The 15,351-nt window shown below is 47.3% G+C and overlaps 1 protein-coding gene and 1 pseudogene across 1 annotated transcript; both read right to left on the bottom strand.

Annotated features, from left to right (window-relative positions):
- Positions 1-4,572: 4,572 nt before the first annotated feature.
- On the bottom strand, positions 4,573-5,682 carry LOC141020983 (uncharacterized; annotated as a pseudogene).
- Positions 5,683-6,803: 1,121 nt separating this feature from the next.
- Positions 6,804-8,828, bottom strand: LOC109761895 (uncharacterized). The gene is made up of 2 exons (XM_020320703.4): positions 7,976-8,828; positions 6,804-7,345 (listed from the first exon to the last, which is right to left on the bottom strand). Exons 1-2 carry the CDS (start codon positions 8,657-8,659, stop codon positions 7,154-7,156), a joined length of 876 nt encoding a protein of 291 aa, XP_020176292.1. The 5' UTR covers positions 8,660-8,828; the 3' UTR covers positions 6,804-7,153.
- Positions 8,829-15,351: the final 6,523 nt, after the last annotated feature.

Raw genomic sequence — 15,351 nt, 5'->3', positions numbered from 1 at the left:
ATGGACATTGGATGTCATTGATAACGGGATCACATCATTAGGAGAATGATGTGATGGACAAGACCCAATCCTAAGCATAGCATAAAAGATCGTGTAGTTTCGTTTGCTAGAGCTTTTCTAATGTCAAGTATCTTTTCCTTAGACCATGAGATCGTACAACTCCCGGATACCGTAGGAGTGCTTTGGGTGTGCCAAACGTCACAACGTAACTGGGTGACTATAAAGGTGCACTACGGGTATCTCCGAAAGTGTCTGTTGGGTTGGCACGGATCAAGACTGGGATTTGTCACTCCGTGTGACGGAGAGGTATCTCTGGGCCCACTCGATAATGCATCATCATAATGAGCTCAATGTGACTAAGGCGTTAGTCACGGGATCATGCATTGTGGTACGAGTAAAGAGACTTGCCGGTAACGAGATTGAACAAGGTATTGGGATACCGACGATCGAATCTCGGGCAAGTAACATACCGATTGACAAAGGGAATTGCATACGGGATTGATTGAATCCTCGACACCGTGGTTCATCCGATGAGATCATCGTGGAACATGTGGGAGCCAACATGGGTATCCAGATCCCGCTGTTGGTTATTGACCGGAGAGGCGTCTCGGTCATGTCTGCATGTCTCCCGAACCCGTAGGGTCTACACACTTAAGGTTCGGTGACGCTAGGGTTGTAGAGATATATGTATGCGGAAACCCGAAAGTTGTTCGGAGTCCCGGATGAGACCCCGGACGTCACGAGAGGTTCCGGAATGGTCCGGAGGTGAAGAATTATATATAGGAAGTCCAGTTTCGGCCACCGAGAAAGTTTCGGGGGGTTACCGGTATTGTACCGGGACCACCGGAAGGGTCCCGGGGGTCCACCAGGTGGGGCCACCTATCCCGGAGGGCCCCGTGGGCTGAAAGTGGAAGGGAACCAGCCCATAGTGGGCTGGGGCGCCCCCTTTGGGCCCCCCCATGCGCCTAGGGTTGGGAACCCTAGGGGGGAGTTCCCCCTTGTCTTGGGGGGCAAGGCAACCCCTTCCCCCCCTTGTGGCCGCCGCCCCCCCCCTTGAGATCCCATCTCTTGGGGCCGGCGCCCCCCCAGGGGGCCTATATAAAGGGGGGGAGGGAGGGCAGCACACAACAGCCTTGGGCGCCTCCCTCCTCCCCTGCAACACCTCTCTCTCTCTCGCAGAAGCTTAGCGAAGCCCTGCCGAGACCCGCTACATCCACCACCACGCCGTCGTGCTGCTGGATCTCCATCAACCTCTTCTTCCCCCTTGCTGGATCAAGAAGGAGGAGACGTCGCTGCACCGTACGTGTGTTGAACGCGGAGGTGCCGTTCGTTCGGCACTCGGTCATCGGTGATTTGGATCACGGCGAGTACGACTCCGTCATCCACGTTCATTGGAACGCTTCCGCTCGCGATCTACAAGGGTATGTAGATGCACTCCCTTCCCCTCGTTGCTAGTATACTCCATAGATGCATCTTGGTGAACGTAGGAAAATTTTAAAATTATGCTACGATTCCCAACAGTATGAAGCAGCTTACCGCATATCATTATACAGTTCTTGCAATAATAGATCCATAGAGCAGTAGGATATTCAGAACTACATCTCCTGGGAAGGCCATCATGATATACAAACAATCAGAGCCATAACCAAACTTTAAACAGCGGAAATAGTGATCCAATATCTCGAGGAATTAACCCTAAATGCTCCCAAGAATCCTAAGAAATAGCACGTACATGCTAGCATGGCATACAAGTTTTATTTCAAAGAGGCAAAGCATCAAGCATTTATAGAGAGATCAAAGTATACTGCACAAAATGTTGTTTCTGGGCTCTGGTCAACCAAGGCAGGTCAAATGGAAAGAGGCCATAGTGAACCGATGTGGGAGCAGAGACGAACTGACTCAGAATATGAACCGGATAGGAGATGTCCGGACGAGTGACAGCTAGATAGACAAGACTGCCAACGAGATGACGATAACGCGTCGGGTCAGGGAGAGGATCACCATCAGTAGCACGGAGGTGAACATTGAGCTCCATAGGAGTCTCAACAATGCGCTCGTCAGTAAGAGCAGCACGAGCAAGAAGATCCTGGATATACTTTTCCTGGGATATAAAAAAGCCATCAGAGGTAGAAGAGACTTCAATCCCAAGAAAGTAGCGAAGAGGTCCAAGATCAGACATAAGAAACTGCTCACTAAGACGGGCCTTGACAAAGGCAATATACTCGGGGTCATCCCCAGTGATTACCATGTCATCAACATAGAGAAGAAGAAGAGTCCAGCCACGAGGAGAAAGGTGAATAAACAATGCTGGATCATGAGCACTGGCTGAAAAACCAGCAGTAGTGACCACAGAGGCAAAACGCTCAAACCAGGCGTGAGGGGCTTGCTTAAGGCCATAGAGAGAGCGACGAAGACGACATACCATGCCATCAGGAACAGAATACCCAGGTGGTGGCTGCATGTACACCTCCTCACGCGGCTCACCATTAAGAAAAGCATTCTTAGCATCAAGCTGAGATATAGACCAGTGGCGTGCAGAGGCAACGGCAAGAAGTGTACGAATATTGGTCATATGGGCCACAGGAGCAAAAGTCTCGTCATAATCACGACCATGCTCCTGCTGAAAACCACGAGCCACGAGACGAGCTTTGTGACGCTCAAGAGAACCATCGGAGCGAGTCTTAACCTTGTAGACCCACTTACAAGTGATGGGACGGACTCCGGGAGGAAGAGAAACAAGATCCCAGGTACCAGTGCGTTCAAGAGCAGCAATCTCCTCTGCCATCGCAAACTGCCATTCAGGATGAACAACAGCCTGACGGTAAGAAGTCGGCTCAAGAACAGCAACACTAGCGATGGGAAATTCAAAGCGATCAACAGGCGGACGAGGACGAGAACGCAAGCCATAAGTAGGCTGAGAGGAAGAGGACGACTCATCCAAGGAAGCATCCACAGGTCGTGAACGACGAGTGTAATGCTGAGGAAAAGATGGAACAATAGAAGGAGGAATCGCCAAGGTAGAATCGGGGGGTGGCGACGAAGAAGTCACCGGAGATGAAGGTGTAGAATCCGGTGACATGCTAGGTGAGGAGACCGGGGAAGATGGTGGCTGCAAATCGACGAGGGGTGGAGAAGCAAAGGGAATGGAACGAATAGGCACAGGCGCGACGGGGGTGATAGGTGAGTCAGGAAAAGTGAGGAAAGAGATATCCTCCACTGAAAAAATCGAGGAAGATGGACGTGGGTAGAAAGGACGAGACTCATCAAAAGTCACGTCTCGAGAGATACGCATCCGACGACCGATAGGATCCCAACAACGATAGCCCTTATGTTCATCACTGTAGCCTAAGAAGACACACTCAACAGACTGAGCGGTCAGTTTGGTGCGTTCGCGAGGGGCAAGAAGAACATAGCAAACACAACCAAACAAGCGAAGCATCGAATAATCGGGAGAACGACCAAAAAGATGCTCAAAAGGAACACCACCCTGCAAAGCAGCGGACGGCTGAAGGTTGATGAGATAGGCAGAAGTGGAGATAGCCTCGGCCCAAAAATGAGGCGGAAGAGAGGCGGCGATCATCATCGCACGAGCCGTCTCAAGAAGGTGACGATGCTTGCGCTTAGACACGCCATTCTGAGCATGAGCACTAGGACAAGAGAACTGGGCAAGAGTACCCTGCTCAGCAAGGACACCACGCAACATCTTAGAGATACTCGCCAGCGGAGTCAGCACGAAAAACACGAATGGGTGAAGAGAACTGAGTATGAACCATGGCATCAAAACGCTTATAAATAGACAACACCTCACTACGAGAAGTCATGAAATAAAGCCATGTGTAACGAGAAAAATCATCGATGAAAATAATATAGCATTTATGACCCCCTTTCGAAGCGAAAGGAGCCGGACCCCATACATCAGAATGGACTAAATCAAAAGGACGCTTAGACACTGACTCACTATGTGAATATGGTAACTGAATCTGCTTACCAAGACGACAACCCTGATCTCTAAAGAGACATCTCCTGAGACAGACCCCAGAAGACTTCGACGAACTAAAGACGATAACCGAGAACCACACAGATGACCAAGTCGATGATGCCACTGCTTGAAGGAACCAGTAACAGAGGCGACGGCAGCGAAGGGACTGGCGATGGTGGTGGCAGCGGAAGGAACATGAAGCCAGTCCAACTCCCAAAGACCCTGAGAATCACGGCGGCGAGGACCAGCCCCAACCAGAGTGTGCGTGCGACGATCCTGGACAGAACAAGAGTCAACGTCAAGGATGACACGACAACCAGAATCAGTAAGTTGACCGGCAGAAAACAGATTCATGGTAAGTCGAGGAACATGAGCAACATCAGGAACAGAATAAGGAGTGGAAAGATGGCCTCTACTAGCAACAGAAAGTGGAGTACCATCAGCAGTGAAGACATGAACAAGAGAATACAGCGATCAAAGAGAGGACAAAGCGGAAGAATGAGAAGACATATGAAAAGAAGCTCCAGAGTCCAGAACCCATGGGGATGTACCTGACTGTGTAGAGGGCGGGTGCTCAGTGCGGGAAGCATCGGTCACAGAACCAGCAGTACCCGTCGAGGAAGAACCTGAAGCCGCGAGCAGACGCTTAAGTCTCAGAATATCCTGCTCAGTCAAAGCAATGGCTGAAGCTGTCGAGGGAGATGACGAAGTCCCTGAGGAGGAGGATCGCGCCTTGCGCAGGTGTTTCCGCTTTGTGTAGCACTGGGACTCAATATGACCATCATTGTTGCAGTAGTCACAATGTGGACGGGGACGACCTGAGCCTCCAGAAGGAGTGGGCAAGAGCGGCGGAGCACTCGAGCGAGAATGGGGCGGTGCAGCAGGTGGAGTGGAAGAAGCCCGAGTAGCGAGCACAGAGGGAACCTCCAGCAAATCAGCACCACGTAAGCGAGTCTCCTCAGCACGAATCTCTGAAAGCGCCTCCATGAGAGAAATACGGCCACGAGCAAACAACTGAGCACGCCGGGGCTCAAACTCCTTACGGAGCCGAGACAGGAACTCGTAGACGCGATGAAACTCCAAATTGGCCTGGACAGCCTGGCAGCAGGGGCAAGTACGACAACCAGCACTGCGGAGAGAATCAAGCTGGCGCCAGATAGCAGAACTCTGTGCATAAAAGTCATCAACAGTAGAGTCACCCTGCTGAAGAGCATGCTCCTGACGAACCACAGAAAGGTATAAGGCATCACCAGAGGGCTCATAGCGCTGACGAAGACAGGTCCACATCTGAAAGACAGTAGGAAGACCCAGAAACTCAGAAGCAAACTGAGGCAGAACACTAGCAGTGAGAACAGCTGCAGCACGAGCATCATCATCAAGCCACTGGGTGTAAACAGACAAAGCACCATGATACGTCTGAAGAGCCTCCTCATAAGCCAAAACCCTCTCATCATAGGCACGATCAGCAGCCTCATCTGCAAGCTGAGCCGCATCCTTGGCGGCCTGATTAGCATCCGTAGGAAGAACCAGTGGAGTCGGCGGAGTAGGGGCCACCGGAGGAACCGGACGTGGCGGAGAGCAGACCTCGCCAGAAAGAACACCCCAGAGACGGATGCCACGCATGTGAATGCGCATGAAGCCAGCGAACTCGGTGTAGTTAGTACCATCGAAGATCACCGGACAGCGAGGGACAGCAACATAGCCCGATGCAGCAGACATGTTTTTGCTCTTTTTTTTTACAGAATCTGACGAGAGAGCTTGATCCGGCTGGAGAACAACAGATCGAGCCCAGCGGCCAGATCGAGAGCACAGTCGGACGGGACGCCGGCAACACTGAGCAGAGCAACTAGGGAATCAGCAGATCGGGCGGGCGGCTGACTAGAACCAGCGAGCAGCGGAGATCGGCAGCGGAATCCAGCGAGGGCGGCGACTGGGATCCGGTGAAGACGCGAGTGCGGCGGAGATCGGCAACAGAGGAACAGCTCGATCGGGCGGCGACTGGAATCCTGTGAGGACGCGAGTGCGGCACGGGTCAGCCCGGTCCTGTCGATCCAGCAGTGAGCGGGCGGGACTAGGGATCACGCCGTCCTGGCGTTGACCTGCAGGGGGAGAGGAGCAGGCACGGAGAGCCAGCGGCGACCACAGACGAGGCTAACGGCACGAGGTGGATCAACAGCACGAGTTGCAACGTGCAAAAAAAGTTGACCTAGCTCTAATACCATGTTAGGAATAAGCAACTTATGTTCCCATGAGGCCATAGGCCGATATATATACATGTACAGGTGTGGAACATATGCAGGAAACCCCTTATACAACGGGATAAATACAAAGGGGTACATGACTTATATTATAACTCTAACAAATACAACTACTTCAATAGTGCAGTAACCATGTAAACAAAAAGATAGAGTTGCAACAGAAGAAATGCTAGGTGAGTAATTTGTCTATGCCAAAATAAGATTATTAGATACATATCCATAATTAGCAAAAACCGTGGAAAGAAATCATCTAATATAAGCTGGAGGACATAGTACATCAAATCTGAATGAGAAGCACTCTAGATAACATCCATTGATTTTGATAATCAGCAACATCAATATATATCAGAACAATCTTTAACCATAGTATCCTATACAGCACATGGAAAACAAAATTAGCCTACTCTACCTATAGAACTTTCTCCAAGATTCAATATTAAAAAAGAAAAGCATAATATGTGGGTACACATGACATAATCATGTAGTTAATCACAAGAGCAGATAAGAACAACATGTAAAGGAAGTAACAAACATATATCCTATAAGAGCAGTTTAATCAATCCTAATTAGGTCTCTGAATGTTTACTCTCGATTAAAATTTTAAACAAGGTCACATTAATTCAGTTAATTTGGAATAATTAGAGAAACCACATAACCAATTGGAGCTAGATATATGCATCAAAAAGGCCTGATTACCTATACTACAATCAAAAGTATCATATACTGTTATAGATCTGCATACACCTCACTGTTTAATCACACTATTATACATAAAATAAACCAATGGAATGCTGCTGGTACCTAACGGCTGGAGCAAGGGATTCGATCGGACGGACGATCGAATGGAATGCTGCAGAGATAGCCGTTAGGCGCATTGCAGAATTGGAGGCACACGCCTTGGCTCGTGCTCCTCCAGCTAGAGGAGAAGGGGCGGGGAGACGCAGACAGGAGGGCGAGTCGCGGCGATGGAGATGGCGCGCTCCACCTGGATCTCCCCCTCTGCCGCGGCTTGAGACATGAAGCGGCCCAGCAAAGCTGTTGGGTTAAGTAGGCCGGCCCTGGCTCGGCGGCTGTGCTGGGCTGCTATAGTGGCGTTGCTGATCCGCTCCTGCAAGACCAACAAGGTGGCAGACTTTTTAGGAATGAATAAGGTAGCTGTTTGGTTCACTCACGGTATGCATCAGCCATGGATGGATGAATTAACTTGCAGTTCCAGAACAAAGCAAATAACTTTATGAATCAGCATAGCAAAGAATTTTATGATGCCAGCCAGTAGTGCTCTAGTCATGCACCCACCGCGGCTAGGCTGCTTAGCCAGTACCAAGCTATCTATTTGGCACACCATTACTTCTAAAAGCAACGAAAACTTGCAATCACACAAGATAGCAAACCAATCATATGTGAAACAGGAGACAACGCCAGTGCCTAATCCTGCCATGAACAAGTGATCCCCTACCCTATTATCAACAAATCGACCAAGATGATGTGCTTTACAAAGAATTTTTTATCCAAGAAGGGCTTTGAATCCAACCCAATCTGCATGTTACCGTTGGGAATTTGACGAGCGCACGAGCCAACCCCATCACGAGATATCATTGTGGAACCCCAATACGAACCGCGAGAAAGAGAATGCATTGCAGGGGCGTCAAAATCTCAAGGGAATCGGCAAGGCGCACGAGCAGGAACCGATAATGGACGCGAATTCGAAAAGTGTTCGGGAGGCGGGATCTTTCCTCACCTTGGGCGCGTCGGTGGATGAGGAATCCTCGGCGATTTGGTCGGTGAGGAGGAGATGGACGAGCATCTCGTCGCCGCTTAACCACGTTGTCCCGCGAGCAGAAGCACGCGCCGGCTTGACGCAGCGCCAGCGCCGTTGGGGGTCAGCCTCGACCCGCAGGACCGTCGCCACCGACGCACCGATGAGGGCCGTGCCGCTCCCGTCCGGCCCTGCAGACCGCTGGCTCGGAGGAATCGATCCCGCGAGGGGCGAATCCACTGGCCACAGGAGAGAAGGGTGAGGGGATTGGGAGAAGGTGGGGGCCTGCAGCGATGGGGAGAGGGTGGGGGCGCGGTGGCGGTGGTTGCGGACGACGGCGACGACGCCGGGGAAGTGAGCGTCGGGGGTCGGGCGGGCAGGACGAAGGAGATGGCGGCGGCGCAAGCGCCCACCACCGTCTGCTGCCCCTCCAGACTCGAGCACTCTGTGGGGTCGGAGCAGGAGGGCTCGGAAGCCGCCACCATGCCCGGGGACGAGCTCGCGGACGGGGAGGGCGGGCGCCCACTCGCCGTCGCGCAACATGGCGGCGTGGTCGGAGGAGAGGAGACGCATTGCCCTGCTGTTGCGCCGCCTTGCCCTGCTGCTGCTCCTCCCCGCTGCCGCTGCCGTCGTGCTCCTCGTCCTCCCTCCGCTGCTGCTCATCATCTTGGGGGGGGGGGGGGGGGGGGGGGGGCGGGGGCTTTGTTGCGGTGGATCCGACGGCGCGGGGAGGTGGGTGGCGGCGATGTGGGTGGGAGGAGAGGAGGCGCGCGGGAGGGGAGGGAGGGAGGCGGCTGCGGGAGGAAGGGAGAGAGGAGGAGGCGGCTAGGTCTCCGCCACAGGACAGGAGCGCCCCCCTTTTATACCCCCACTACGTGAAATGACCGAAATGCCCTGGTGGGGGCATGGTATTTACATTTTATTGCCATTCGAATTTTATCCGACGGCTCACAACGATCTTGTAAATATTCGACGCCCCACGTGAGCCGAGCCCGAGATCCGATGGCTGGAATCGCATCAGGAACACGATCGACGGCCGAGAAGCTCTAATCGTTGAGGAGCGTCGGTGGAACCCTGAGTTCTTGTTTCTGAATTAGTGCTTGTGGAGTAGGTGGAGAGCCATGCCATCGAGTCGCAACTCGCAGCTTAGTGCGCCACCGCCATCCTTGTCGATCACAAAGAGGTGGAGGAGCACCTAAACATTGAGGCGTCAGTGGATTCCGAGTACAAGGTCACCGTCAAAACGCACGACGTTGTCAGCGGCAGAAAGGGTCTGAGAGACGATGTTCGCAGACCTCGACTCTGACGGCAAGCCGATGTCGTGGACTAGGAGGGGCGCCCACAATGACGAGACATTGACTTCGGCAATGACGAGGAATTTGGAAGAAATGCTAGGTGCAAAAGGCTTTTTTTTATGAGTAAAATATTAGGCAATCATTTAAGAAGATAAAGTTTACGGGAAGGGCTAGAGATGCTTTTATGCCATCTCCTAAGAGCAACTATATATCATGTCCTTGAGTGTACGTTTGTGTTGCACCGATCTTTAAGGGGATATGAGCATCATCTTTGCCCTTTGTCCGTTAACTCATTTGTTTAGATTAATTTCTAAGTGTCCGTAAAATAAAAATTAATTTCTAAGAGGTTTATATTTTTTTATTGAGGACTAATCTAAAACCATTGATGATTTCATGAAACTTACAGAAAGATAATTATAAGTTTATCTTGGAGTTTATAATTTGATTTAGTTTCAGTATATATTAGCCCCATCGGCATATTTCTACCGCAAAAGAAAATCGTCAACATATAAAAGTAAGCACTTAATGAACGACAAGAAGATGACGAGACATGAAGAAAGGGCGACGAAGGACATGCAGGTGTGAGACAATAAGGTCATTGTCCTCGATGCTTGTTTACGAGTCCTTGCAAAGAAGAAAACTTATATGATACCGAAGAACCATATTATTCCACGGGATTTCTATATTGAAGAATCCACAATACGATCATTATATACGATACTGAAAGCGAAAGTGCAGACATTTATAATCAGTGAAAGTACCATGCGTCTTCCTAGCTCTAAGTACCTAATGAGCTATTGCATTACAAAATGTCAAAATCTAACTCTTTCCGGCACGCATTCATGCCTTTGACTTGACGGCAGCGCGCTATTTTAGTGAATAAGTAAATAACCTTTACATGCATGCCCCCGATCAGCTCTAGATTTCCACAAATATTCCAGGCTTAATTCCATGTTGACCGGAAAATCGGGTGTGGCCCTTCGGTACCCCCAAGTATTGGTCGGACCACCTGTGCGGCCGTGCCGCCCAGCACGAAATCTGAAGCTGTTTTCAAAAAAGTTAGTTCCAAAAAGGTAGCATCGAAGGAATCCGTCACAAATGAAAGTTGCACGGCTGCTTGCTGGTCAAGTACTTCAATCTTTCTCTTTCTTTGACCCGTGTTACTTCGATTTTTGGTCTTTTTGACATATTGCTCCTAGAGCACGTTCAGCATGTATGCTGCCGCTAGAAATTGATTAGAAAGGGGTATGTACGCTTTTTTTTCTCTTTTGACTTGGAAGGCGATTTCATTAAGAGAGGAACAAAAATGACTGATTTATAGTAGGAACTAGATCGAAAACCATAACACCACACATTTGTTTTCAAAATACTTGTTTTCAAATAGTTTGCATTGCTTACTCCATGTCTCATGTTTGATTAAGGGACAACCGTCTAGAAACCCCAACAACTAAAAATCGATACCGGCCAACTCCATCTCGACCACCAACAGCCTACAACCCACAAAGACGCCTTCAAAAGGGAAATGACGCCCTTGGACATTGTCGTCGCCGGCATCGACCTGTCAAAGACGGGTAAATAGCTCATGTGCGATGTTTTTGATGCTAATTGGAAAGAATGCAACGTAATTGACATAAATAGCTCACGTGCGACGTCTTACATGGCAATAATAGTCCCTACACAACCAGGTGGTTAAAACACGAGAACGGTCGTCAACAGGGAGTGCAGTTAAGTTAAAAACAGGGGGTCAAAGTGATCAATGCATCTGGTGGTGGGTCCCACTTGGCAGTGCATCGAGGTTAACGATTCCCGCCTAACTCAACCTGTGCTGCTCCCGTGCTTCTGGTTGCTGCTCTCTTCTTCATTCTCGCCGGCGTCGGCGGCGGCGGGGCTTTTGTTTTGGCGGCGGAGCTTTCGTTCACGGTCGCGACGGCGTATGTGGTGAGTGCATTCGGCACCCTAGACCTGTTCCCCTCCGTCTCGAGTTAGATCTGACTAAATGAGCCTTTGTTTTCCACGGGGTCCAGATTGTGGAGGTGGGTGGGGTGGGGGAGTGGCGGCGGCATTGGGCTGAACGAGATGGAGCCGCGAGAGACAACGTCGACCAGGTAATGATCACCCTTTCCAACCTATGTGATGTGTGTCTCGTCTGCTTCCGCTGCCTCACAGTGCCTGCCATTGATAAACATGGGTGATGGTGCTCGGACCTTCGAATTCACTGTTGAATTCTTTCCGCCTAAAGCGAAGCTAGTTGATGGTAGCGTGCGAGACATAGCGAGAGATAAAATTATGAAATGGGAGGTTGAATTTGCAGAGACTGATCCACGGGAAATACAGAGCATGGGGGAGAGGGTCATGAGGAATGTTGGGGAGAGCATTTTTTGGGGTCTAGAGCAAGAGGTAGCATTGTTATCATTTGATAATTGGAAGGGTGAGTGTGTGAGAATTAAGAATAGTGAAGAGATGGTTGATGAAATCGATCGGCAAGACGGTTGGGCAAGCAAACAAACTACCTTTCATGCAGAGCTCGTTGATCTGAAATTAGATTCTAAGGTTGGATGTGTGCCCTCAAAGTTGGCTTCACAGATGATAGATTGGTTGTACCTGGTCTCAAGTACCGAGTTCGATTCCCAGGGTGAAATCCCAAGGTCTGGCCTTGATTGGTTGTACCTTGCGATGGCCTTGTTGAAGGCATTGTTTTGGGGTGAACTCGAACTTTCTCTAGGGTGAAAACTAAAGATCTTCGATCGAGCAACGGCAATGCTTGTGCATTGATATGTCTCCAACGTATCTATAATTTTTTGTTGTTCCATGGAATTATAGTATCAATCTTGGATGTTTTATATACACTTACAAGCAACTTTATATCATTGTTTTGGGACTAACCTACTAACTTAGTGCCCAGTGCTAGTTGTTTTTTTTGCTTGTTTCTAACTTTGCAGAATTGAGCATGAACATGTTGCACAATCTTGGGAAAGAATGAAATTGATGCTAAGAAATTGTCCTACTCATGGTTTAAATCTTTGGATGATCATACAATTTTTTATGCGAGATTGAATTTTGTCTCTAGAAATCTTTTAGATTCTGCCGCGGGTGGTACTTTTATGCAGATTACTTTGGGTGAAGTTACTAAATTGCTAGATAATATTATGACAAATTATTCACCATGGCATACCGAAAGAGCACGTACTAGTAAAAAAGTTAATTCGGTTGAAGAAATTAGTACTTTGAGTGAAAAAGTTGATACTCTTATGAAATTGGTTGCTAGTAAAAACGCTCTTATTGATCTTAATGATGTGCCTTTGTCTATTTTGATTGAGCAAAATAGTGATTCCGTAGATGTGAATTTTGTCTCGCGAAACAATTTTAATAACAATGCTTATAGAGGTAATTTTAATCCTAGGCCTTTTCCTGGAAATTCCCCTAATAATTATGGCAATTCCTATGGTAATTCTTCTTATAGTAATAATAGGAACCCTTCTGATATTGAGAGTAATATTAAATAATTTATCAATGCTAAAAAAGTTTTCAATACTAGGATAGAAGAGAAGTTGAATAAAATTGATGATATGTCTAGAATCGTTGATAGAATTTTCCATGATGTAGAAAATCTCAAGATTAAAATTTTCCACCTAAGGTTGATGTCAATGAATCAATTAAAGCTTTATATGTTTCTATGGATGAAAGTAAGAAAAGAACCGCTATGCTTGGAGCTAAAAGAGAATTTTTAGAAAGAGCGTTTTCTACCGATTGCTTTCATAACAATGATGAAGATCTTAAAATGATTGGTGTTTCTTCTATTGATTCCTTGTTTAGTATATTAAACTTGATGAAAATAGGACTGAAGAAGAGTCAACTTTAGCTAGAAGGCGTCCTCATAATTCGGAGGGTGAAAATCTTGTTGAAAATTTTGATAAAAGTGGGTTTGGAGAGGTCAAAACTTTAACTAGTGGTGTGCCTACTCTGTTGGATTACAAACAATTTAATTATGATAGTTGCTCTTTGATTGAATGTATTTCTTTGTTGCAATCCATGATAAATTCACCAAATGCCTATGAACAAAATAAAGCTTTTACTAAACATATTGTAGAAGCGATGATGGAAGCTTTAGAAGAAAAGTTGGAATTAGAGATTTCAATTCCTAGAAAACACTTCCCTAGAACAAGAATTAAGCCACCATATGAATCAATCATGAGGGAAACCTATGGGGCAAAACCAAAGATGACAATACTTGAATCTATGCATTATGCCTAGCTAGGGGCATAAAACGATAGCACTTGTTGGGAGGCAACCCAATGAATAAAATTTAACTTTGTCTTTTTCTTTCTGTTCTTGAGTGTTTGCACAATTATGCTACTGTTATGATTGTGTTTTTATGTTTTAATTAGTTTTTGTGCCAAGTAAAGCCTTTGGGATCATGTTGGGTGATAGTTGATTTGATCTTGTTGAAAAACAGAAACTTTTGCACCCAGTATTAGAATTGTTAAAAATCATAGAAGCGTGATAAAATTATGATTTTTTTACAGAAGTTTGATATACAAATTGCCTACGTTGCTCTAATTTTTCATAATTTTTTGGAGTTAGAGAAGTATGGTTAGAGCCAGATTACTACAGACTGTTCTATTTTTTACAGATTCTGTTTTCGTTGCATTGTGTGCTTATTTTGATGAATCGATGGATTGTATTGGGGGGTATAAGCCATGAAAAGGTTATAATATAGTAGGTATAATGTAATAATAAAATATGAATGGGTTTGTGATACGTCTCCAACGTATCTATAATTTTTTATTGTTCCATGCTATTATATTATCTATCTTGGATGTTTTATATGCATTTATATGCTATTTTATATAATTTTTGGGACTAACCTATTAACCTAGAGCCCAGTGCCAGTTTCTGTTTTTTCCTTGTTTTTGAGTTTCACAGAAAATGAATATCAAACGGAGTCCAAATGAGCTGAAAATTTACGGTGTTTTTTTATGGACCAGAAGAAGCCCCCGAAGCAAAAGAGTTGGGCCAGAAGAGCCACGAGGCCTCCACAAGGGTGGAGGGCGCGCCCTACACCCCCCCCAGCGCCCTCTGTCCTTGTGGGCTCCTCGTGGACCCTCCTAACTTGTTCTCGACGCCAAAAATTCCTATAAATATAGAAACCCCCAGAAATAAACCTAGATCGGGAGTTCCGCTGCCGCAAGCCTCTGTAGCCACCAAAAACCAATCGGGAGCCCATTTCGGCACCCTGCCGGAGGGGGAAACCATCACCGGTGGCCATCTTCATTACCCCAGCGCTCTCCATGACGAGGAGGGAGTAGTTCTCCCTCGGGGCTGAGGGTATGTACAAGTAGCTGTGTGTTTGATCTCTCGCTCTCTCTCTCTCGTGTTCTTGATTTGGCATGATCTTAATGTACCGCGAGCTTTGCTATTATAGTTGGATCTTATTATGTTTCTTCCCCTCTACTTTCTTGTAATGGATTGAGTTTTCCCTTTGAAGTTATCTTATCAGACTGAGTCTTTAAGGATTCGAGAGCACTTGATGTATGTCTTACATGTGCTTATATGTGGTGACAATGGGATATTCACGTGATCTACTTGATGTATGTTTTGGTGATCAACTTGCGTGTTCTGTGACCATGTGAACTCATGCATAGGGGTTGGCACACGTTTTTGTCTTGACTCTCCGATAGAAACTTTGGGGCACTCTTTGAAGTTCTTTGTATTGGTTTAAATAGATGAATCTGAGATTGTGTGATGCATATCGTATAATCAAACCCGCGGATACTTGTGGTGACATTGGAGTATCTAGGTGGCATTAGGGTTTTGGTTGATGTGTGTCGTAAGGTGTTATTTTAGTACGAACTCTAGGGCTGTTTGTGACACTTATAGGAATATCCCAATAGATCTATGAGAAAGAATAACTTTGAGGTAGTTTCGTACCCTACAATAATCTCTTCGTTTATTCTCCGCTACTAGTGACTTTGGAGTGACTCTTTGTTGGAAGTTGAGGGATTGTTATATGATCTAATTATGTTATCATTGTTGAGAGAACTTGCACTAGTGAAAGTATGAACC

The sequence above is a fragment of the Aegilops tauschii genome, chromosome 3 (assembly GCF_002575655.3).
Source record: "Aegilops tauschii subsp. strangulata cultivar AL8/78 chromosome 3, Aet v6.0, whole genome shotgun sequence".
NCBI classification, from domain to species: domain Eukaryota; kingdom Viridiplantae; phylum Streptophyta; class Magnoliopsida; order Poales; family Poaceae; genus Aegilops; species Aegilops tauschii.
The sequence above is the reverse complement of the archived record's forward strand: the minus strand, read 5'-3'. Positions and strand labels throughout refer to the sequence as shown.